The sequence below is a fragment of the Hippocampus guttulatus genome, chromosome 2 (genome assembly GCF_054856545.1).
Source record: "Hippocampus guttulatus isolate MCC_2025c chromosome 2, RoL_Hgut_1.0, whole genome shotgun sequence".
Taxonomy (NCBI): Eukaryota; Metazoa; Chordata; class Actinopteri; order Syngnathiformes; family Syngnathidae; genus Hippocampus; species Hippocampus guttulatus.
In genome coordinates, this window is record NC_141262.1 from 10,250,837 (window position 1) to 10,275,003 (window position 24,167).

At 43.8% G+C, this 24,167-nt stretch overlaps 1 protein-coding gene across 44 annotated transcripts in view; it reads left to right on the forward strand.

Annotated features, from left to right (window-relative positions):
• The window catches only part of LOC147208464 (protocadherin gamma-C5-like), a 231,170-nt gene that overhangs the window by 164,195 nt on the left and 42,808 nt on the right, over positions 1–24,167 (forward strand). Inside the window, exon 1 of one of the 44 annotated variants that reach the window (XM_086135679.1) lies at positions 1,483–3,969. The exons of 37 other annotated variants lie outside the window; for them this stretch is intronic. In XM_086135679.1, coding sequence (XP_085991805.1) covers positions 1,585–3,969 — 2,385 coding nt within the window. In that variant the 5' untranslated portion in view covers positions 1,483–1,584. Of the gene's footprint in view, positions 1–1,482; positions 3,970–4,415; positions 7,797–8,692; positions 11,244–15,722; positions 18,269–19,782; positions 22,192–24,167 lie in introns of those variants that run through there. 6 more of the 44 variants (XM_086135828.1, XM_086135723.1, XM_086135466.1 and 3 more) reach the window with 6 other exon arrangements.

Here is a 24,167-nt window from a genome sequence, read left to right on the forward strand (position 1 = left end):
AAAGTGCCACAATTACAATTTCACATCAGAGTTCATTCATCACCTGCCTAAGCTGTAGGCAACAGGGAAGTTACACGTCTGATCTATTATGTTGCATTATCTGCAAAAATATTAGGAGTGAAAGCCAAATAATAATAATAATAATAATAATAATAATAATACATCCATTATTAGCTGATTATCCCCATGAGTGTTGTGGGTGTGCTGGAGCCGATCCTATTAATCTACGGGCAGTAGGTGGGAAACACCTTGAACCGGTTGCAAGCCAGTCGCAGGACACACAACCATTGGCGCTCACAATCACTTCCAGGGACAATTCAAAGTGATCAATTAACCTACCATGCATGTTTTTGTAATGTGGGTGGAAACCGGAGCACCCGTAAAAAACCCACGCAGGCACGGGGAGATCACGCTCCCTCCACACAGAAAGCCTTGATTTGAATCCTGGTCCTCGTTGTTGTGAGGGGCGTGCTACCAAATATAATAATAATAATAATAATAATGTATTAATGGCTTTCATTGAAAACATCCAGTCTAACTCAACTTCAAATGTAAAAATAGAGGCTAAAATATGAAATGCAAACGATCATGAGATTCATGAATTTATTTGTTAAAATTAAATCAAACCTGGTGGTGTAAATCATAGTTACAGCACAAGTTTTTGCGACTAAATAAAAATAATATATAATAATACATTAAAAACAATAAATGTAATAAAATATGGACGTAAATACTAAATTGAATTGAATACAACTTTATTGTCAAATGTGCTGTATATGAAATTTCTTCCCTCTCAACATAAAACAAAGGGAGTCGCTGCGGGTGTCCACGCCGCCATCAAAAGAAAAGTTAACAAAAAATTACAAAATTAAATAAAGTTAGACAGTACTGAAAGTATCCATTACGCAGATTACAAATGCAAATAATAATGATGAGAATGTTTGTTATTATGATCCCAAAATATTGTGTGTTGTACGATTATTTGGATTCTTGAATTAGTCTTTGGCAATGCAGAAAAAATGACAAATGCATGCCAATACATGTATCGAAATTCAGGAGACTTTGAATGGATACAATTAAAACATCATTCGTTGTTTTGGACCAGATTAGTTTAGTCTCAAAACTGACTCAAACAAACTTGAAGATATCCACATGTATTTTACGTGTCCGTTATGCTGAAAGGCTCCATATTTCTTTGCATGTGGGTGTTTATTGTTCAACTCAAAAAACTACCTCGGCATTTTCACGAAAAAATATAAAACATACAATTTGAATTATTTGTATGATGCTTTATTATATTTTTTTACATTTTCAGGACAATATTACACTGAATGTGTGCGAGCCTTTGTTTTTGCGCGCAGCAGAGAAAAGTCCGCTTGTGGCCAGAGTGTGGCAGTCTACAACAGGGCTTCAGCCAGTCCCTCCCTTTTGCACAATGACGCTTTCGACAATAAAGCAGTCATTTGGAGCCACTGCTCGCAAAACGTGGACGTGGACGGCTGTTGTCTCCTTTAATATTTTGTTTTGTTGGATTTTACGGATAACGTGTGCAGTGGAAAGCCGGTGGAACGTTAATTTACGACGATGGCGCAGCAAGTATTGTTGTTCGTCCTGGTTCTGTGTTTCCCCTCCGTGGTCGGACAAGTCAGCTACTCGATCCCGGAGGAGATGGAGAAAGGCTCGTTGGTGTCTAACGTAGCGCAAGATTTAGGTTTGGATTTAAAAAGGCTGAAATCCGGGCGAGCTCGCATTCATTCTGGAGACAACGCGGAGTATCTCGAGCTGGATAAAGAAAGAGGGCTCCTCCTTGTGAAGGAGAGGATAGACAGAGAGACGCTGTGCGGTGAGACGACGCTCTGTGCTCTGCATTTGCAAATGATTCTGGAAAATCCCATGGAATTGTTTCGCATCACTATTGAAATCACAGACATAAACGACGGTGCACCACGCTTTGCATCTGGCAGCAAACGTTTTGAAATCAGCGAGTCGGCCATCGTCGGCTCTAAATTTGTGCTGGAGAAAGCCATCGATGCTGATATTGGGACAAATGGCCTGCAAAGCTACTCGCTCAGCCCAACCAATAATTTTCAGCTGAAATTGGAAAGTCAAACAGGCGGTCATAAAAAGGTGGAGATGACATTACAGAAGGCTCTCGATCGAGAACAGCAGGAGAAGTTTTCCTTGTTATTAACAGCCTTTGATGGCGGACAACCGCGCAGGTCAGGAACAATGCAGATTATTGTTCATGTGTTAGATGCAAATGATAACGCACCCGTGTTCACAAAGCCTTTATACAAGGCAGCTCTTCGTGAAAATGCTCCGAAAGGTACCCGTGTAATAACTGTTAGTGCTTCAGACAAGGACAGTGGCTCTAATGGAGAAATAGCATATTTAATATCCCAAAACACCCTCATATCTGAATTATTTCAGATCAATAGTGCAACTGGGGATATAATTTTAACTGGTGATGTTGATTATGAGAAGTCGAAAGTATTACAAATAGACATTGAAGCAGTAGATAATGGAGGACTGTCTGATTCAAGTAAGATCTTGATTGATGTCATTGATGTGAATGACAACAGTCCCCAAATGAAAATCCTCTCCAAGTCAGATTCCATTTCAGAGGACTCTGCAGAAAATACCGTTGTCACGATGTTAAGTGTTAGTGACCCTGACTCTGGCAGCAATGGAGGGGTCAAGTGTCACACCAATAATGATATTCCATTTAAAATAGAAAACACAATCAATGGATTTTATAGTTTATTAACAGAGGTAGATTTGGACAGAGAATCTGCATCTGAGTATAATATCACAGTGACATGTTCTGATGAGGGCGTGCCCTCCCTCTCCAGCAGTGTCACTCTCACCTTACACATCTCAGATGTGAATGATAACGCGCCTGTCTTTGAGAGGAGCTCATATGAGGCCTATGTTGCTGAAAATAACACACCAGGTCTCTCCATACTCACGTTGAAAGCCAGTGATGCTGACTGGAACCAGAATGCTCGTCTTTCATACATCCTAGAGGAGTCCTCTGTTAACGGAGTCCCAGTCTCTTCCTATGTGTCTGTTAATGCCGAGAGTGGAGTCATCCATGCAGTGCGTTCATTTGACTATGAGCAATTGAAAGAGTTCCATTTCCGAGTTAGAGCGCAGGATGGTGGTTCCCCACCCCTCAGCAGTAACGTGAGCGTTCACATCCTGATCCAGGACCAGAACGACAACGGCCCTCAAGTCCTGTACCCGGTGCAGACCAGCGGCTCGCTGCTGGCCGAAATGGTGCCTCGTTCGGCAGATGTGGGCTATCTGGTGACTAAAGTGGTGGCCGTGGACGTGGACTCTGGCCAGAACGCCTGGCTCTCCTATAAAGTGCACAAAGCCACCGACAGGGCACTGTTTGAAGTGGGCCACCACAACGGAGAAATCCGAACTGTCCGCCAAGTGACTGACAAAGATGCTGTCAAACAAAGACTGACTGTTGTCGTGGAGGACAACGGGCGGCCCTCTCGTTCAGCCACGGTCCTTGTTAACGTTGCGGTGGCCGACAGCTTCCCTCAAGTGCTGTCAGAGTTCACTGACTTGAGCATGCACGACAAGGAGTACAATGACCAGCTGACTTTTTACTTAGTCTTGGCGCTGGCGGTGGTCTCCTTCCTCTTCATCACCTGCTTGCTGCTTATCATATCGGTCAAAGTGTACCGGTGGAGACAGTCTCGCGTTCTGTACCACTCCAACCTGCCTGTCATTCCGTATTGTCCACCTCGATACTCGGATACTTTGGGGACAGGGACTCTCCCGCACTTGTACAATTACGAGGTGTGCAGGACCACCGACTCCAGAAAAAGTGATTTTAAATTGGACAAAGCTGCTTGTCACAACGTGCTGGTCATGGATCCCAGTTTTACAGGGACCATGCAGAAGATGCAAAATGAAAAGAACATCCTGGATGAACCCGACTCTCCTCTTGAGGTTGGTCACTTGTCGCTTAATTCAACCCCACAATATTTTTTGGTATTTTTCATGAATGTAAATTCATGTTTGTCGATGACCACAATATACCCAACAGGCATATTTCAGTTGTTTTTGAGACTCAATTAGTGCCACCCACCTGCTTTTATAAAATCATCTAAAAAAATGTTTACTAGACATCTTTTGCACAAGACATATCAAACTATGTCTTATACCATATTTTCATCCAAATGTGCATTCGGAATTGTCTGTGTCCAACTAAGGTTTTATGTTAAGATTAAATAGCTTCCCATTAAGCAAGATAAATGGACATATATCAACAAATCTTCAAGCGTTTTAGCATAAGTTAGTGTTTCAGGTTCATCACCACTTGAATTTGACCTCCTTGCAGAGCCTGACTCAGTTCAAAATATAGTCGCATGGCTCTTCTGTCTCCATGACTCTGTGTTGGCTCATTTTGTCTGGTTGCAGGTTATAGACAATTTTTGATCCCAAAATATCTTCTGTAATTCTCAATGTTAAATAGGTGAGTCAAGCAGAAGTCATAGAGTTGATCATGCTGTTGTTATTGTATTAGTCGGCTGTCTATCCTCTGGTGTCAGTGCCTCGGAGAGAAATGTGTTTCATCCTTCAAACCATATTTCACACTTAGAAATTCCACACGCTTCCCTGAGTATATTTTCAGTTGTATAAATACCTGTATGTATACAGTACATCTTATCTATATATGTCGTTTGTGTGTGTGTGTGTGTGTGTGTGTGTGTGTGTGTGTGTGTGTGTGTGTGTGTGTGTGTGTGTGTGTGTGTGTGTGTGTGTGTGTGTGCGTTTTACGTGATGGAATTGAGCTTTTCTGCGTGAATGGGGCGTGAACGTGTCCAGCACCATGGACAGTGACAATGCGGTTCTTGCCTCAGAGCTGGAAATCGCCCTTTCCTTCCAGCGTCTCTTTCCACTCATTTCTCCTTTGCAATAGCCTCCGTAGCCTGAATTAAAATTCTACCATCACGTGACCAAATCGATACATTGTATGCTGTTATTGTTTATTCACCATATACCTTTTATGAGTGGAAATGCTCTTACTTTTTATGCATCTTTTTTAATGTACATTTGGATGCATTTGGGATTACAGTTCAATATAGTGTATGACTTTTAAATTATATTTATTTGAGCTGCACTTGCACAGTTTGAACTCTACGGGACGCTGTTGGCTCATGTTTTTCAATTGGTCTGTTGAAAGCTTTTGTCACATTTCACCCCTGTACGTTGACGAAACACCGCGTCAGTTTGTGGAAGCGCTGCATCGTGAACGGATATTTCACGCTGGATCCAATCTATATTCCCGTATTTGGATTACATAGCATCCCCCCTTCATTTTGTGGTCTAAATTTGATGGAACCAGTGAAATAACGGGAATATACGACCGTGTCTTTTGTGCAGCTGGGACAATGAGACGGCAAGTACTGTTAATGTTCATCTTCTGCCTTCGTTCCGCGAAAGGGCAGGTCACCTACTCCATTCCGGAGGAAATGGGAAAAGGATCTTTAATCGGTAGCATAGCCCGAGATTTAGACTTAGACATCAAGAGGCTGAAGGCGGGCAAAGCGCGCATTTACACGGGAGACAGCGCGCAGTATATCGAGCTGAACAGGGAACGAGGAGTCCTCCTTCTCAAAGAAAAAATAGACCGCGAGTCGCTTTGCAAGCAGACGACGCCTTGTGCGTTGCATTTCCAAATAACGCTTGAAAATCCCTTGGAATTATTCCCCATCACGGTGGAAATCACGGACATTAATGACAATGCGCCAGTATTCAAAAAAAACGAGAGAATTTTTGAAATAAGCGAATCCGCCGTCATGGGCTCCAAATTCATGCTAGAAAAAGCGTTTGATGCTGATATAGGATTGAATGGTCTTCAGACATACACCCTGAAGCCGAGCGACAGTTTTGCGCTGAAACTGCACAGTCAGTCGGACGGCAGCAAAAAGGTAGAAATGGTTTTACAAAAGCCGTTAGATAGAGAAAAACAAGAGCACATTTCTTTGGTTCTGACGGCCGAGGATGGAGGAGAACCACAGCTGACGGGAACAATGCAGATCCACGTCACTGTCCTGGATGCAAATGACAATGCACCAGTATTTAGTAAGGCTGTGTACAAAGCAAGCATCACGGAGAACTCCGCTGTAGGGACACTCATTACTAAAGTGAGCGCCACAGACGCAGATAAGGGAGCAAACGGAGAAGTGATGTATGTAATCGGGAATAGCATGGATACTGTGTCGAAGCTATTTCACATTAATACAGAGGGTGACGTCATACTGAATGGTCCAGTCGATTATGAAAAAGAGAAAAACTATCACATTGACATAGAGGCTATTGATCAAGGGGGGCTCTCCGATTCCAGCAAAATAATAATTGATGTAATTGATGTCAATGACAACAGCCCCATTGTGAATATGATTTCATCATCTGGCTCAGTGTCAGAAGATTCCCCCGTCAGAACTGTGATAGCTTTAATGAGTGTCAGTGACCCTGATTCTGATGCGAATGGGCAGGTCAATTGCGTTATTGGGGAAAATATTCCATTTGCAATAAAAAATACAAATAATAATTTCTATAGATTAGTGACAGACAGTGATTTAGACAGAGAGAGGGCATGTGAGTATAATATCACAGTGATGTGTTCTGATGAGGGCGTGCCTTCCCTCTCCAGCAGCGTCACTCTCACCTTACACATCACAGATGTGAATGACTACGCGCCTGTCTTTGAGAGGAGCTCATATGAGGCCTACATTGTAGAAAATAACACACCAGGTGTTTCCGTATTCACCGTGAAAGCCAGTGATGCTGATTGGAATCAGAATGCTCGTGTTTCATACATCCTGGAGGACTCCTCGATTCACGGCGTGCCAGTCTCCTCATATATTTCTGTTAGTGCCGAGAGTGGAGTCATCCATGCAGTGCGTTCTTTTGACTATGAGCAACTGAAAGAGTTCCACATCCGAGTCAGAGCTCAGGATGGAGGCTCCCCTCCCCTCAGCAGCAACGTGAGCGTTCGCATCCTGATCCAGGACCAGAACGACAACGCCCCTCAGGTCCTGTACCCGGTGCAGACGGGAGGCTCACTGCTGGCCGAAATGGTGCCTCGTTCGGCCGACGTGGGCTATCTGGTGACTAAAGTGGTGGCCGTGGATGTGGACTCTGGCCAGAATGCCTGGCTCTCCTATAAAGTGCACAAAGCCACCGACAGGGCGCTGTTTGAAGTGGGCCTCCACAATGGAGAAATCCGAACTGTCCGCCAAGTGACTGACAAAGATGCTGTCAAACAAAGACTGACTGTTGTCGTGGAGGACAACGGGCGGCCCTCTCGCTCAGCTACGGTCATTGTGAACGTGGCGGTGGCCGACAGTTTCCCTCAAGTGCTGTCAGAGTTCACTGACTTGAGCATGCACGACAAGGAGTACAATGACCAGCTGACTTTTTACTTAGTCTTAGCGCTGGCGGTGGTGTCCTTCCTCTTTATCACCTGCTTGCTGCTTATCATATCGGTCAAAGTGTACCGGTGGAGACAGTCTCGCGTCCTCTACCACTCCAACCTGCCTGTCATTCCGTATTGTCCTCCTCGATACTCTGATACTTTAGGAACGGGGACTCTCCCACATGTGTACAATTACGAGGTGTGCAGGACCACAGACTCCAGAAAAAGTGACTGTAAGTTGGACCGCACTGCTAATCACAACGTGATGACAATGGACCCTTGCTCTATCAGGACTATGCAGAAGTTACACAATGAAAAGAACATCCTGGATGAACCTGACTCTCCTCTTGAGGTTGGTCACTTCAAATGATTCTCATTTCACATTCCTAGCATTGTACACTATTGCAGAGTTGTTTTGTGTACATGCACATCTGTCATGTATCATTAGTTTTGCTTTTCTGTTTTAAAGTATTATTCATGCACTTTTAATTTGAATGTGAATACATTCATTAACGATGTGCAGCAACTGTCTCTTGTCATAGTTTCATGGATTTAGTGCCACAGAAAGAATTAAAGTTGGCCAAAAAAAAGCCCTGTAGCCCGTTTCACCTGCCATCTTTCACTTGAACATTAAAACCTCAAGAGAAAGTGAAACCTTCAGTGAAACCTTCAGCTCACTTCAGTGAAACCTTCACAACACAAAAAAACATGAGATGTTTACTGCAAAACACATTTTAATATACGTCACACCGAAGGCACTAATTTCTTTAAAATGTCAACTATAAATACACACTGAAGTAAAGTACTGTATAGCATTTAGCCTTCAGTAACTTTTTTTTATAACGTTGTATCAATGTTAATGATAATTGTATGTCGTAATCATACGCTCTTCTCTTATTGCATTACATTTAATGAAAATGTTGACAATAGTGTGACATAATAATAATAATAATAATAATAATAATACTTGTAAACACCCTTACAAATTCTAATGTTTAATTGATAGGGAGAGGTCAAATCCTTCGTCTGCTTCACCGTGATGCCTTTATGGACAATTTGAACCACCCATTTCGTTTTCCCAAAAATTAAGCTTTGCTTTTGTCACAACCCATCTATTTTGTGCCACTGGCCCTGCAATTTCCATTTTAAACTCGCAGGGACGCTATTGTCCATGATGTGCCTTATATACCCGAGGTGCGTCCTTTCTTATACGCAGCTAACAGGGAAAAAAAGACAAACCACACGACAGGCAGTCGGGACTGGAACATATATTCCGCTGGGACTATTTTGTGAATTTTTGGAGGAATTCTGCACTTCTTTTGTCATTACTGGGATATATTGTCTTTTGGGTTTGATTTATGCTGCCCAGTTGTGTGTTTTTTCTGTTTTGACCGTGAAGGCAAGGAGAACAATGACACGGCAAGTAACGTTTTTCACCTCGTTGCTGTTCATCAGCGCCTCATTCGGGCAAATTAACTATTCCATTGATGAGGAAATGCGCGTCGGTTCCTTAGTGGGAAATATAGCCGAGGATTTGGGTATCGGCGTGGAAAGATTGAAGTCACGCAGCGCTCGTGTTTATTTTGGTGATAGCAAGCAATACATCGAGATGAATAAAGACAGGGGCGTCCTCCTCATCAAGGAGCGTATAGACAGAGAGGCGCTTTGTGCACAGTCCGTGCCCTGTGCGCTGCACTTCCAGATTATTCTCGAGAACCCCATCGAGTTTTACAAAATAATAGTGGAAATTGTCGACATCAATGACAACGCCCCCGCCTTTGAGAAGGGTGACATCAAATTCAAAATTAGCGAATCTGCAGTGATAGGATCAAAATTCGATTTAGAGCGGGCGGTGGATCTTGATGTTGGAATTAATGGTCTCCAAACATATCTTCTCCTACCTCTTGATAATTTTGCTTTAAAATTTCACAATCAAGCTGACGGTTCCAGGAGTGTAGAAATGGTTTTGAAGCAGGCTCTAGATAGAGAGAAAAGGGAACATTTGCCTCTCGTATTGACGGCTGTAGATGGAGGAGAGCCGCAGATGTCGGGCACAATGCAGATTCTCGTCACAGTATTAGACGTCAATGATAATGCACCCATTTTCACAAAACATGAATACCAAGCAACAGTTGCAGAAAATACACCAAAAGGCACGGTCGTGACTGTTGTTAGTGCATCAGATGCTGATCACGGAGCCAATGGTAAAATAACATATTCAATCAGAAATACACTGGATGATGTGAGACATTTGTTCAGGATAAATGAAGAGAGCGGTGAGGTCACTCTTATTGGAAATGTAGACTACGAAAAAGCTCGCACTTATCAAATTAATGTGCGTGCAAGTGACGACGGGGGACTCACAGACAGCTGCAAAGTTATAGTTGACATTGTGGACGTGAATGATAACAGCCCGGTGATCAACGTCATGTCCAAGACAAATGTCATATCTGAAGATGTTAAAAGTGAAACTGTCGTCACAATAATTAACATTCATGACCAAGACAATGGTGAAAACGGCAATGTGGATTGCACAATAAATCCAAACATTCCATTCCTTCTCAAGTCCACTGATAGTCATTTCTATAGTTTGGTGACAGTCGGTGATTTAGACAGAGAGAAGACTTCAGAGTATAATATCACAGTGACATGCTCTGATGAGGGTGTGCCCTCCCTGTCCAGCAGCGTTACTCTCACTTTATTCATCTCAGATGTGAATGACAACGCGCCTGTCTTTGAGAGGAGCTCGTATGAGGCCTATGTTGTAGAAAATAACACACCAGGTCTCTCAGTTTTCACACTGAAAGCCAGTGATGCTGACTGGAACCAGAATGCTCATCTTTCGTACATCCTGGAGGACTCCTCTGTTCATGGAGTGCCAGTTTCTTCATATGTGTCCGTTAGGGCAGAGAGTGGAATCATCCATGCAGTGCGTTCTTTTGACTATGAGCAACTGAAAGAGTTCCACATCCGAGTCAGAGCTCAGGATGGAGGCTCCCCTCCCCTCAGCAGCAACGTGAGTGTTCACATCCTGATTCAGGACCAGAACGACAACGGCCCTCAAGTCCTGTACCCTGTGCAGACGGGCGGCTCGCTGCTGGCCGAAATGGTGCCTCGTTCGGCCGATGTGGGCTATCTGGTGACTAAAGTGGTGGCCGTGGACGTGGACTCTGGCCAGAACGCCTGGCTCTCCTACAAAGTGCACAAAGCCACCGATAGGGCGCTGTTTGAAGTGGGCCTCCACAACGGAGAAATCCGAACTGTCCGCCAAGTGACTGACAAAGATGCTGTCAAACAAAGACTGACTGTTGTCGTGGAGGACAACGGGCGGCCCTCTCGTTCAGCCACGGTCATTGTGAACGTGGTGGTGGCCGACAGCTTCCCTCAAGTGCTGTCAGAGTTCACTGACTTGAGCATGCACGACAAGGAGTACAATGACCAGCTGACTTTTTACTTAGTCTTGGCGCTGGCGGTGGTCTCCTTCCTCTTCATCACCTGCTTGCTGCTTATCATATCAGTCAAAGTGTACAGATGGAGACAGTCTCGCGTCCTCTACCACTCCAACCTGCCTGTCATTCCGTATTGTCCACCGAGATACTCGGAAACTTTGGGGACGGGGACTCTCCCGCACTTGTACAATTACGAGGTGTGCAGGACCATCGACTCCAGAAAAAGTGACTGTAAATTGGACAAAGCTGCTTGTCACAGCATGATGGTTGTGGACCCCAGTTTTACAGGGACCATTCAGAAGATACAAAATGAAAAGAACATCTTGGATGAACCTGATTCTCCTCTTGAGGTTGGTCACATAATATATTTGCATTTGTGTAGTGAAAGCGGTTTTGTGTGTGTCTTATGTATTGGGGGCGGGTGGGTGCGATGGGTTGAAGCAATAATTATACCAATATTGCAATTGTTTATCAGAGTCCCTTCAGCACCTTTGTATAGTGTATGATGGATACACTACAAGAGAAGTGTTGTTTTTCAGTTTACAACACTATTTCATAGTGTAAAAAAAGAAAAAAAATAATACACACGAAAAACACACCACAACATTACAAGTCATGTAATTTTTTGCCACTTATTATTTTGATCATACCAATTTTATCTAATGGCACTTTGCAGCAAGTCTAATTACAATAGTTGAATATCAAAAAACAAAACAAAACAATTCATGTCCATTTCCTTTCATAACTTTGCTGCTGTGAATTGGGAATTTCTCCATTGCGAGACTAATAAAGGTTTCTTATCTTATCTTTAGGTTACTTTTGATGTCACTTTTGCCGCTTTAGTTTAATAAGACGTTCTTTTGATTCAACATTTATGCTTCTCATTCTTGTCGAAAACTATCAATTTTAGCAATTCTTTACAAATCATATTTGGACTCACAAGAGAAAGAAGTTTGTATTCTTATTTTTAATTATAATAAATATAATTTCAGACCACTTGGATTCCATTTAATTCAATAATTTCACGTTGTGAAAAATTAAAACTATATTTAAATATAGTTTTCATTCACGTTGCATAGAGTAATCGTAGGCTGCAACTCGTTTTATTCATATAACTTTTTTTTGTCTCAATAATGGCGGGAACTAATCCTAAGTAATTATTATTGGGATTTGTTTTGTTTTGTTTTGTTTTGTTTTATGTAGGTCTTATTGTGTTTGTTGACTTGGACATGCTGCAGTTTAGTTATCCTGGAAGTGGGATTTCCCCATTTGTGTCTATTAGCAGAACGTCTTATTCACCCCGGCCTTTTTTATTTTGTTTTAGTTTTTCCTTGCCTTTTTGGAGGGTTTGGATGAGGCGGATTTTCCAAATAGTTGTTACGTGTGCCTTTGTGCAGTCGCTTGAGGCTAATTTGTGATTAAGGGCTTTACAAATAAACTTGCCTTGACTCCATACAAATGAAAATAAAATATCATTTTTAAAAATGCATTGGGCTGTCAGCCGACTCCATGGGAAACTATTGGCACCCTACAGTTGAATTCAGTGTTTCGGTTTGTAGATAATTTTATGCATTTCAAATCCGAAACCATTTTTTCACCAATATATTAAATGATGCCAAATATTTTAAGGACACCGTGTGATAGTCTTATGCTTTTGCCATATCTCGTGTATTTTCGTTTCAACGTATGCGAGCCTTTGTTTTTGCGTGAGGCAGAGAAAAGTCCGCTTGTGGCCAGAGTGTGGCAGTCTACAACAGGGCTTCAGCCAGTCCCTCCCTTTTGCACAATGACGCTTTCGACAATGAAGCAGTCATTTGGAGCCACTGCGCACTAAACGTGGACGTGGACGGCTGTTGTCTCCTTTAATATTTTGTTTTGTTGAATTTTACGGATTACGTGTGCAGTGGAAAGCCGGTGGAACGTTAATTTACGACGATGGCCCAGCAAGTATTGTTGTTCGTCCTGGTTCTGTGTTTCCCCTCCGTGGTCGGACAAGTCAGCTACTCGATCCCGGAGGAGATGGAGAAAGGTTCGTTGGTGTCTAACGTCGCGCAAGATTTAGGTTTGGATTTTAAAAGGCTGAAATCCGGGCGAGCTCGCATTCATTCTGGAGACAACGCGGAGTATATCGAGCTGGATAAAGAAAGAGGGTTCCTCCTTGTGAAGGAGAGGATAGACAGAGAGACGCTGTGCGGTGAGACGACGCTCTGTGCTCTGCATTTGCAAATGATTCTGGAAAATCCCATGGAATTGTTTCGCATCACTATTGAAATCACAGACATAAACGACAATGAACCCTCTTTTGAATCCATCAGCAAACGTTTTGAAATCAGTGAATCGGCCATCATTGGCTCTAAATTTGTGCTGGAGAAAGCCATTGATGCTGATGCTGGTACAAATGGTCTGCAAAGCTACTCGCTCAGCCCAACCAATAATTTTCAATTGAAATTGGAAAGTCAAGCAAACGGAGATAAAAAAGTGGAGATGATATTACAGAAGGCTCTCGATCGAGAACAACAGGAGAAGCTTTCCTTGTTATTAACAGCCTTTGATGGCGGACAACCGCGCAGGTCAGGAACAATGCAGATTATTGTTCATGTGTTAGATGTAAATGATAACGCACCCGTGTTTAGTCAGACTTTGTACAAGGCAACTATTCGTGAAAATGCCCCGAAAGGCACCCGTGTAATAACTGTTAGTGCTTCAGACAAGGACAGTGGCTCTCATGGAGAAATAGCATTTGTAATATCAAAAAACAAGATCAGATTATCACACCTATTTCAAATTAATAGTGCAACTGGGGAGGTTATTTTAACTGGTGACATTGATTATGAGAAGTCGAAAGTACTCCAAATAGACATCGAAGCGGTAGATAATGGAGGACTGTCTGATTCAAGTAAGATCGTGATTGATGTCATTGATGTGAATGACAACAGTCCCCAAATGAAAATCCTCTCCAAGTCAGATTCCATTTCAGAGGACTCTGCAGAAAATACCGTTGTCACGATGTTCAGTGTTAGTGACCCTGACTCTGGCACCAATGGAGAGGTCATGTGTCACATCAATCATGATATTCCATTTAAAATACAAAACACAATGAATGGATTGTACAGTTTAGTCACAGAGGTCGCTTTGGATAGAGAATCTGCATCTGATTATAATATCACAGTGACATGTTCCGATGAGGGCGTGCCCTCCCTCTCCAGCAGCGCCACTCTCACCTTACACATCTCAGATGTGAATGACAACGCGCCTGTCTTTGAGAGGAGCTCATATGAGGCCTATGTTGTAGAAAATAACACACCAGGTGTTTCCATTTTCACACTGAAAGCCAGTGATGCTGACTGGAACCAGAATGCTCGTCTTTCATACATCCTGGAGGACTCCTCTGTTAACGGTGTTCCAGTATCCTCATATGTTTCTGTTAGTGCCGAGAGTGGAGTCATCCATGCAGTGCGTTCTTTTGACTACGAGCAACTGAAAGAGTTCCACTTTCGTGTTAGAGCGCAGGATGGAGGCTCCCCTCCCCTCAGCAGCAACGTGAGCATTCGTATGCTGATCCAGGACCAGAACGACAACGCCCCTCAGGTCCTGTACCCGGTGCAGACGGGCGGCTCGCTGCTGGCCGAAATGGTGCCTCGTTCGGCAGATGTGGGCTACCTGGTGACTAAAGTGGTGGCCGTGGACGTGGACTCCGGTCAGAACGCCTGGCTCTCCTACAAAGTGCACAAAGCCACCGACAGGGCGCTGTTTGAAGTGGGCCTCCACAACGGAGAGATCCGAACTGTCCGCCAAGTGACTGATAAAGATGCTGTGAAACAAAGACTGACTGTTGTCGTGGAGGACAACGGGCGGCCCTCTCGCTCAGCTACGGTCATTGTGAACGTGGCGGTGGCCGACAGCTTTCCTCAAGTGCTGTCAGAGTTCACTGACTTGAGCATGCATGACAAGGAGTACAATGACCAGCTGACTTTTTACTTAGTCTTGGCGCTGGCGGTGGTGTCCTTCCTCTTCATCACCTGCTTGCTGCTTATCATATCGGTCAAAGTGTACCGGTGGAGACAGTCTCGCGTTCTGTACCACTCCAACCTGCCCGTCATTCCGTATTGTCCACCAAGATACTCGGATACTTTGGGGACGGGGACTCTCCCGCACTTGTACAATTATGAGGTGTGCAGGACCACTGACTCCAGAAAAAGTGACTGTAAATTGGACAGAGCTGCTAGTCACAACGTACTGGTCATGGACCCCAGTTCAACAGCAGGGACCATGCAGAAGATTTTCAGGGAAAAGAACATCCTGGATGAACCTGACTCTCCTCTAGAGGTTAGAATGTTTTAAATGCCACTTTTTTCTTTTGGTTCATTCAGTCAAGACTGTAAACTGCTGCTATTTCAGTACTATGGACAGCGACATAATAGCTGCCTTCATTTTCCCACTCATTGCCCGGAAAGTGCTCTCTTCTTTCCGCATGATAGATGCATTTTTCTTTTTTTATTTAATTTATTTTTTTTAATAAAAAATGTTAGTGTTTTCAATCATAATTTACTCTATGAATGCCAGTTATATTTTAACCAATAACATTGTTCAGGGCGCAATATGCTTATTTCCGGGGGGTTTTTTTTTGTTTGTTTGGGATCTTTTGTGTGTGTGTGTGACAGTAGCACAAAGTAAAAGTGATCTTAAAAATAACTGTCCTTACTACATGTAGTTCCCTGTTATGAACTCGATGGGCCGCTGTTGCCCTTTGTTTAAGTGTTTCAAAGTGTTCGTTTCCACAAACACATCTCCGATGCTGGCTCAGTCGAGCCAGGACATCGAAACATATCGCATGACCCATGTTCGATGGAATACCACATTCGGAATATTAATCTGGCATATTTCCATGCCATATTTTTTGCATTGGCCGTTGCCTTCTTGTATTGTTGATGACTTTGCAAACGGTGAAAGAGGCCAGCAGTTAAAGGATTTGGCGGAGGCATCTGGTTGAACAATGACGCGGCAAGCGCTGCTTTTTGTCTGCGTACTCGGCTTTCCAGCCGTTCTTGGACAAGTCAGCTACTCGATTCCGGAGGAAATGGCCAAAGGATCGTTCATCGGTAACGTAGCACATGATTTGGGACTGGATGTGAAACGCTTACAGTCGGGCAAAGCTCGCATCCACACGGGGGACCGTGCTGATTACGTCCAGCTCGACAAGGAAAAAGGAGTGCTGGTTATAAAAGAGAAGATAGATCGCGAAGCTATTTGCGGCCAGACAACGCCTTGTGCGCTCCATTTTCAAATAGCGCTCGAGCAGCCGATAGAAATATTACCCGTGACTGTTGAGATCACAGATATTAACGACAACGACCCGGTTTTTGAAAAGGAAGGTCGGGTGTTGGAGATCAGCGAGTCGGCTGTTGTTGGCTCTAAATTCATGTTAGAGAAAGCAGTCGACCCCGACATCGGGTTGAACGGGCTTCAGAGTTATACGCTGAAGCCGAATGATCATTTCGTACTCAAATTACACAGACAGTCAGACGGTGGGAAGAAAGTGGAAATGATTTTACAGAAGCCCTTAGACAGAGAAAAAGAGGAATTTGTTACATTACTCTTAACGGCGCATGATGGAGGAGAGCCGCAGAGGTCAGGAACAATGCAGATTCAAATTCAAGTGTTAGACGTTAATGATAATGCTCCCATTTTTACACAAAATGTTTACAAAGCGAACCTTCAAGAAAATTCCCCGTCAGGAACACTCATTACTCGAGTGAGTGCTTCCGATGCAGACAAAGGCTCTAATGGAGAAGTGAGCTATGTCATTGGAAACAGCATGAGCAGCATTTCCAAATTATTTCATATTACTGAGGATGGAAATTTTGTGTTGAAAGGCCCTATAGATTATGAAAAGGCACAAAAATATGAGATTGACATAGAAGCAGTTGACAGAGGTGGGCTTTCTGATTCCAGTAAGGTGATCATTGACGTGGGCGATGTAAATGACAATACTCCTGTCATTAAAATGATTTCATCCTCCACTTCAGTGGAGGAGGAATTGCCTGCCAACACAGTGGTAGCGGTAATGAGTGTAAAAGATCCAGATTCAGAAGAAAATGGTAGAGTAAATTGTGTTATTGATAATAATATACCTTTTAAAGTAACATCTTCAAGTACTTTTTACAGTATTGTAGCAGAGGGTGATTTGGACAGAGAGCGGTCGTCAGAGTATAATATCACAGTGACATGCTCAGATGAGGGTGTGCCCTCCCTCTCCAGCAGTGTCACTCTCACCTTACACATCTCAGATGTGAATGACAACGCGCCTGTCTTTGAAAGGAGCTCATATGAGGCCTATGTTGTAGAAAACAACGCTCCAGGTCTCTCCATATTGACACTGAAAGCCAGTGATGCTGACTGGAACCAGAATGCTCGTCTTTCGTACATCCTGGAGGAGTCCTCTGTTAACGGCGTGTCAGTATCCTCATATGTGTCTGTTAGTCCTGAAAGTGGAGTCATCCATGCAGTGCGTTCTTTTGACTATGAGCAACTGAAAGAGTTCCACTTTCGTGTCAGAGCTCAGGACGGGGGCTCCCCTCCCCTCAGCAGCAATGTGAGCATTTGCATGCTGATCCAAGACCAGAACGACAATGCCCCTCAAGTCCTGTACCCGGTGCAGACGGGCGGCTCACTGCTGGCTGAAATGGTGCCTCGTTCTGCAGATGTGGGCTATCTGGTGACTAAAGTGGTGGCCGTGGACGTGGACTCTGGCCAGAACGCCTGGCTCTCCTACAAAGTGCACAAAGCCACCGACAGGGCGCTGTTTGTAGTGGGCCTCCACAACGGAGAAATCCGAACTGTCCGCCAAGTGACTGATAAAGATGCTGTCAAACAAAGACTGACTGTTGTCGTGGAGGACAACGGGCGGCCCTCTCGTTCAGCCACGGTCATTGTTAACGTGGCAGTGGCCGACAGCTTTCCTCAAGTGCTGTCAGAGTTCACTGACTTGAGCATGCACGACAAGGAGTACAATGACCAGCTGACTTTTTACTTAGTCTTGGCGCTGGCAGTGGTCTCATTCCTCTTCATCACCTGCTTGCTGCTTATCATATCGGTCAAAGTGTACCGGTGGAGACAGTCTCGCGTCCTGTACCACTCCAACCTGCCCGTCATTCCATATTGTCCACCACGTTACTCGGATACTTTGGGGACGGGGACTCTACCGCATATTTACAATTACGAGGTGTGCAGGACCACCGACTCCAGAAAAAGTGACTGTAAGTTGGACAGAGCTCCAAGTCACAACTTGATGGCAATGGACCCCCGTTTTACAGGGACCGTGCAAAAGATGCACATTGAAAAGAACATCCTGGATGAACCCGATTCTCCTCTCGAGGTTAGACTTCATTATTTTTAATGATGATTTTTTTTGTTGCAGAATGACAACTATTTCATGAAATGTACTGTGTAAAAAAACACCATAATTAATTGATTGGGTTGAGATCAGAGAACTGATTTGGAAATTCCAGGGTATCAAATCAATTTGCCTTCAAAAAGCTAGACTTGTATGTGGTTTAGTATGCCATTCTTGTTTTTCCCCTGAACGTGAGCAGAGTATGGAGATCAATTTATCAGGTAACTTCTGTCAGTAGTCTCAACATCCATGAACACAAGTGAGCTCTTTCATATCGCAGCTCCAGTATACACGCTCATGTCCTGGCATTACTTGCAACATGTGTGACACATCTCAAATTAACTTTGTATGCTTTGAAACATGAGCTGTTCCTTTCCTTCTCCTTACTCTCCTCTATACATCATTCCATAATAGCATTTAAATTGAGTTTCCAGGATGAGGCAGCCGTCTGCTCTTTGTAATCCAGGCAGTCGAACAAGTTGAAGGTCCAGTCCAAAGCCTCCATAGACCTGATGCGAGTGGTGGTGATGTTGTGGGTGGTGTGTGGCTGTGCTGAGGATTGGCCGATGTGGTGGTGCTGCCTACCTGGTGCCTGCGGGCACCACATTGCTGACCCTTGTTCTAGAACATTGGAGACTTTTGTGATTCTGGCAAAATCCGATTTGGGTATCCGGTTCTTGAAGGGTACCCTTGAACTAAGTGTAAATCTCTGTTTTCATTTAAGGGATGCTTGATTATGGATTTTATTTTAGAAAGATTGATTTGTGAGGGGCATCTGCCCTGATGCACTTCAGATGACAAGCGCCCAAATGCTTTTGAGCTCCTGAAAATTGACACATTTACCAATTTCTAAAATGATAAGTAGCATATTTTTGAAACCTCCTGCAATAAAATTGGAAGTGTATACTTCAATCAGTTTCAACGGCAACCTATGGAATGGTGTTTAAATACAAAAATCATACAAACTCTCGTCTACGTTCCAACACAAGCAGACCGAACTTTGAAGCCCTCTCGTTTCAGCACCATGGAGAGAGACGTTTTTCCTTTTAATCTGTTGTTACTCCCACTTGCTTTCCTCAGACGTCTGCAACTATTATGCAATGTATTACTTGCATACTGTATTACAATTTCTATGAGAATATTACATTTGCGAGTTCATGCTTGTGTGCAAGATTTGAATAACAGGGGTTTAGGGGGTGGGCACCCTGAATAAACCTGACTCTCCTTTAGAGTTTAGAGCATTATAATATAAAATATTTTCCATTGTTCTCTGGGATAACGCGTTTGTATTGCGACATGCATTTAATTGCTGAACAGTAACTCCAATCCCTCTTTTTGTCTCTAAGTGCCGCTGTAGGTCAATGTTAGGGTAATGGGGGTAAAAAACATATTGAGGGTCTGCATTAGTCCGTCTCACTTCGTGTCGCGGAAAGACGCCTCGACGGAACCGCTCCTTGTTCACCCACACAGCTCGTGTTAGTTCATTTGTGGATCGATTGAAAAAATAAGCGATGTGGGTGCTTTCATTTTTCTTTGGGAAGCTATTCTTTTTCTGCCTTCATGTCACGGATGTAGCCGTCGCTCATGTCCGTTATTCCATACCCGAGGAGATGGCGATCGGATCTATCGTTGGAAATGTCGCGCAAGATCTCGGTTTGGATATAAAGAGACTGAAATTCGGGCGAGCCAGAATATTTACAGAGGATAGCAGTGAGTACATTGCTCTCAATCTGGATAAAGGAATGCTTGAAATTAAGCAGCGAATAGACAGAGAGGAGAGGTGCGGCCAAGTGTCTCCTTGCTCTCTGCATTTCCAAATCATCCTGAATAACCCCATGCAGCTCCATCATGTTGATGTAGAAATTCTTGACATAAATGATAATGCTCCCACATTTTCAAAGACGGAAATGAATTTGGAAATAAGCGAGTCTGCTGCTAAGGGGGCTCGTTTTTCACTCGACGGTGCCAAAGATCCAGACGTAGGCTCGAACACTCTGCATACGTACAAGCTTAGTCCCACAGATCATTTTAAATTAAATATACTCTCTCGTCCCGATGGCACCAAATATGTAGAAATGACACTCGATGCTTTGTTAGACCGAGAGATTCAGGAGGAGCACAAACTGACTTTAACTGCATATGATGGCGGCGACCCTCCCAAATCAAGCTCTATAAGAATAAACGTCATTGTAGTGGATGCAAATGACAATGCACCAGTTTTTAGCCAGTCTCGTTACAGAACAAGCGTACCCGAAAACACAGCGAGGGGAAAAAATATTTTGCAAGTTAGTGCCATGGACGTAGATAAAGGAGCAAACGGGGAGGTGGCGTATTCATTCTCGCAGAACAGCGACGTGGCCTCTTCTGTGTTTAATATCCACGCAAATACAGGCGAAATCTCCGTGATGGGCGAGCTAAATTACGAAAAAGTCAAACAGTATGAAATAGACGTCGAGGCAACAGACAAAGGAGGGCTGAGGGACACGTGCAAGGTGTTTATCGAAATAGTTGATTTGAATGACAACGCGCCTGTAATAAGCATCCTTTCATTGTCCAATCCAATACCAGAGGATTCGCCTCTTGAAACAACAATAACTATGCTGAATGTGAAAGACTTAGACTCTGGTAAGAATGGGGAAGTCAAGTGTTTCATTAGCCCGGATTTGCCTTTCAAAATAAAATCATCATCACTCAATTTCTTTAGCTTGGTGTCCGATGACGTTTTGGACCGCGAAACCGTGGCGCAATATAACATAACAATAACAGCAATAGACGAGGGCACCCCGCCTCGTTCTACCAACAAGACTATTAATTTGAAATTATCAGATGTAAACGATAACGCCCCAACGTTTCAACGCGCGTCTTATTCAGCCTCCGCCACTGAAAATAACGCTCCCGGTGTGCCGCTGCTAGCCGTCAAAGCCAGCGATAAAGACTCGGGGAACAATGCGCGCATTTCCTATTTCCTTGAAGACGTCAAACTTTATGGGATGTCAGCTTCTGCCTTTTTTACGGTGAATGCAGAGAGTGGGGAGATAATGGCTGTGCGCTCCTTCGATTACGAGCAGACTAAGGAGTTCCACATTCGAGTCAGAGCTCAGGATGGAGGCTCCCCTGCCCTCAGCAGCAACGTGAGCGTTCGCATCCTGATCCAAGACCAGAACGACAATGCCCCCCAGGTCCTGTACCCGGTGCAGACGGGCGGCTCGCTGCTGGCCGAAATGGTGCCTCGTTCGGCTGATGTGGGCTATCTGGTGACGAAAGTGGTGGCCGTGGATGTGGACTCTGGCCAGAACGCCTGGCTCTCCTATAAAGTGCACAAAGCCACCGACAGGGCGCTGTTTGAAGTGGGCCTCCACAACGGAGAAATCCGAACTGTCCGGCAAGTGACTGACAAAGATGCTGTCAAACAAAGACTGACTGTTGTCGTGGAGGACAACGGGCGGCCGTCACGTTCAGCCACGGTCATTGTGAACGTGGCGGTGGCCGACAGCTTCCCTCAAGTGCTGTCAGAGTTCACTGACTTGAGCATGCACGACAAGGAGTACAATGACCAGCTGACTTTTTACTTAGTCTTGGCGCTGGCGGTGGTGTCCTTCCTCTTCATCACCTGCTTGCTGCTTATCATATCGGTCAAAGTGTACAGGTGGCGTCAAGAGCGCCTGTTTTTCAAATCAAACGGCACACTTCCGGTCATTCCTTATTACCCACCCCTTTACGCCGACGTCGACGGCTCCGGTACGCTGAAGCCGGCGTTCAACTATGAAGTATGCGGAACTACTGATTCCAGAAAGAGTGACTTGATGTTTTCCCGTGAAATCAGTCCTAATGCTGTCAGTGGCGTTGCTGACCGTACTAGAACAGTGCAGAGACCCAAAACAGAATCCGAAACTTTGGTGGCAGAGGTGAGAATTGATCATTCGTTCCCCCCTGTTGAAATGCGTCTTACTTACCTCACTCAACTCAGCTGTATTTATATAGCACTTTAAAACAACCATCGCTGTATAATAAGTGTTGTACATGAAGCAAATATCATCCATACAACAATAAAACAACAAATGTATCACAAAGACAGGAGAAAGCACCAAACAGTAAAACTCAGATCAAATCTGAGTCATGCTGTGTCAAATGTATTATATAAAGCATCACTTCTGCTTTGCGTCATGTTCGAGCCGTTCGTGTAACGCGTTGTTTTTCGCAGTTGGATGAGTCAGTGGGCAGTCTGTTGTTGCACGGTTATGTCAGTCAGATTGTGGTTGTACTGACTTTATTGGCATTTGACTATAAGCACAACCTCAGCACAATTGTGACCACTTCGAGAACTTGCCCTCTCACATGCTCAATAATATATTTGCTTGTATCTTTCATTATAAATTAATTTCATTTTACTACTCATATGAGTTGCTTGACCAGTGGATAAAAAAAAGTAATTGTATCACTGTTATGGTGTTTACTCACTATTATGCTCCTTCTCAACCCCAAATTTTAAATATTATGGTTTTGTTGTTTCCCTTTTAAAATATTTTTAATACCGAGTTCAAAAGTAATTTTCCTTTGTATCAAGACACAATGCATTAAGAATGGCCGAATCTCATTTAACTATACTTTTTTCTAATTTGATGCGTGATGGCCGTCTCAATATCCAATCTCATGAATCCAAAACACTGTAGTCCATGGAAGCAAACTATGTTTTCCTTTTGTTATTGTTCATAAAGTTTTCACAGTTCATCTTATTTAATAAATTACTAATCCTCCCAAGACTGTTTTCTTAGTGGATGAATAAATATTTGTGAACGGGAACTCCAGTGGCTCAACCAGCTGAGAGTAAAATATGAATAACAACACATAATGTATGCTGATTGCAGTTAAGATGCTGTATGTGTCGAGATGCAACACAGTTGCAAGTTTATTCAAGTGTCAAACGAGCCTTTAACCTGATTTGCTGCCTTACTGTAGTATTTGTATCATAAATGTAAACTAACATCTTTCTGTTATGTATTTTCCTTTGTTGTATCCATCCATGTTGGGGTGCTTTCATTTTTTTCTCTTATGCAATCATTTCAGACATACTCTGTCATCAATTGATCTGCACAGGTCCATCAGACGTTTGTTCCAATCAAAGAATATCGTCATCAGATTTGAAATCAATATAAGTGCACGAATGACACGGGCTTTTCATCCCTGTTAAACCTTGCCACTGATGTATCTCACACAGAAACACACAGGCATGCACTGCACTACATTTCCAGTGACCTATTTCACCAGCATGCATGATGCAACCACATGGGGACAAAAAGAATAGACACAGCTCATGACAGTTTAGAATGCAAAGTGTGATACAATAATGTTGTTTTAACGTGTGGTGGAATAGAGAAAATTCATTGCTGAATCTGCGGCGACGGAGTGGGCGAAAGTAGTGTGATGGAGAGGAGGACAGAGGCAGGCAGCGGGGGAGGGGCGAGGTGTGTGGTCCACCATCCCTTGTGCAGCGTTTGTGTTTGTGATGCACAGCAGCCATTTTGCTCCGCAGTCGGCTTTGTGTGCTGAAATGAGAAAATATGTTATTGGCATGGCAACAGTTACATTAGGCTGTGCGCTCTGTGATTGGCAGAGACTCTGTAAGCGCTTTAAAGAGGTGGAATGATAAGACAGACGGATAGGATGGAGGGAGAGAGGTTATGTAACAAAATATGAGTGGCTGTATAAAGTAGGGCAGAGGCTGAATGTCTCTCCCCGTGGGTGAAAGTGGGCTAACTGGTCATTGAATGGCAGCTATTAGTAGCATCACGTACACGCTGCTGTTGCGGTTGGTCAGCAACACAGCACTTTGCCTGTGTGTCACGCATGGGCATATGACGCTCAAAGTGTAAGTGAGGTGCAG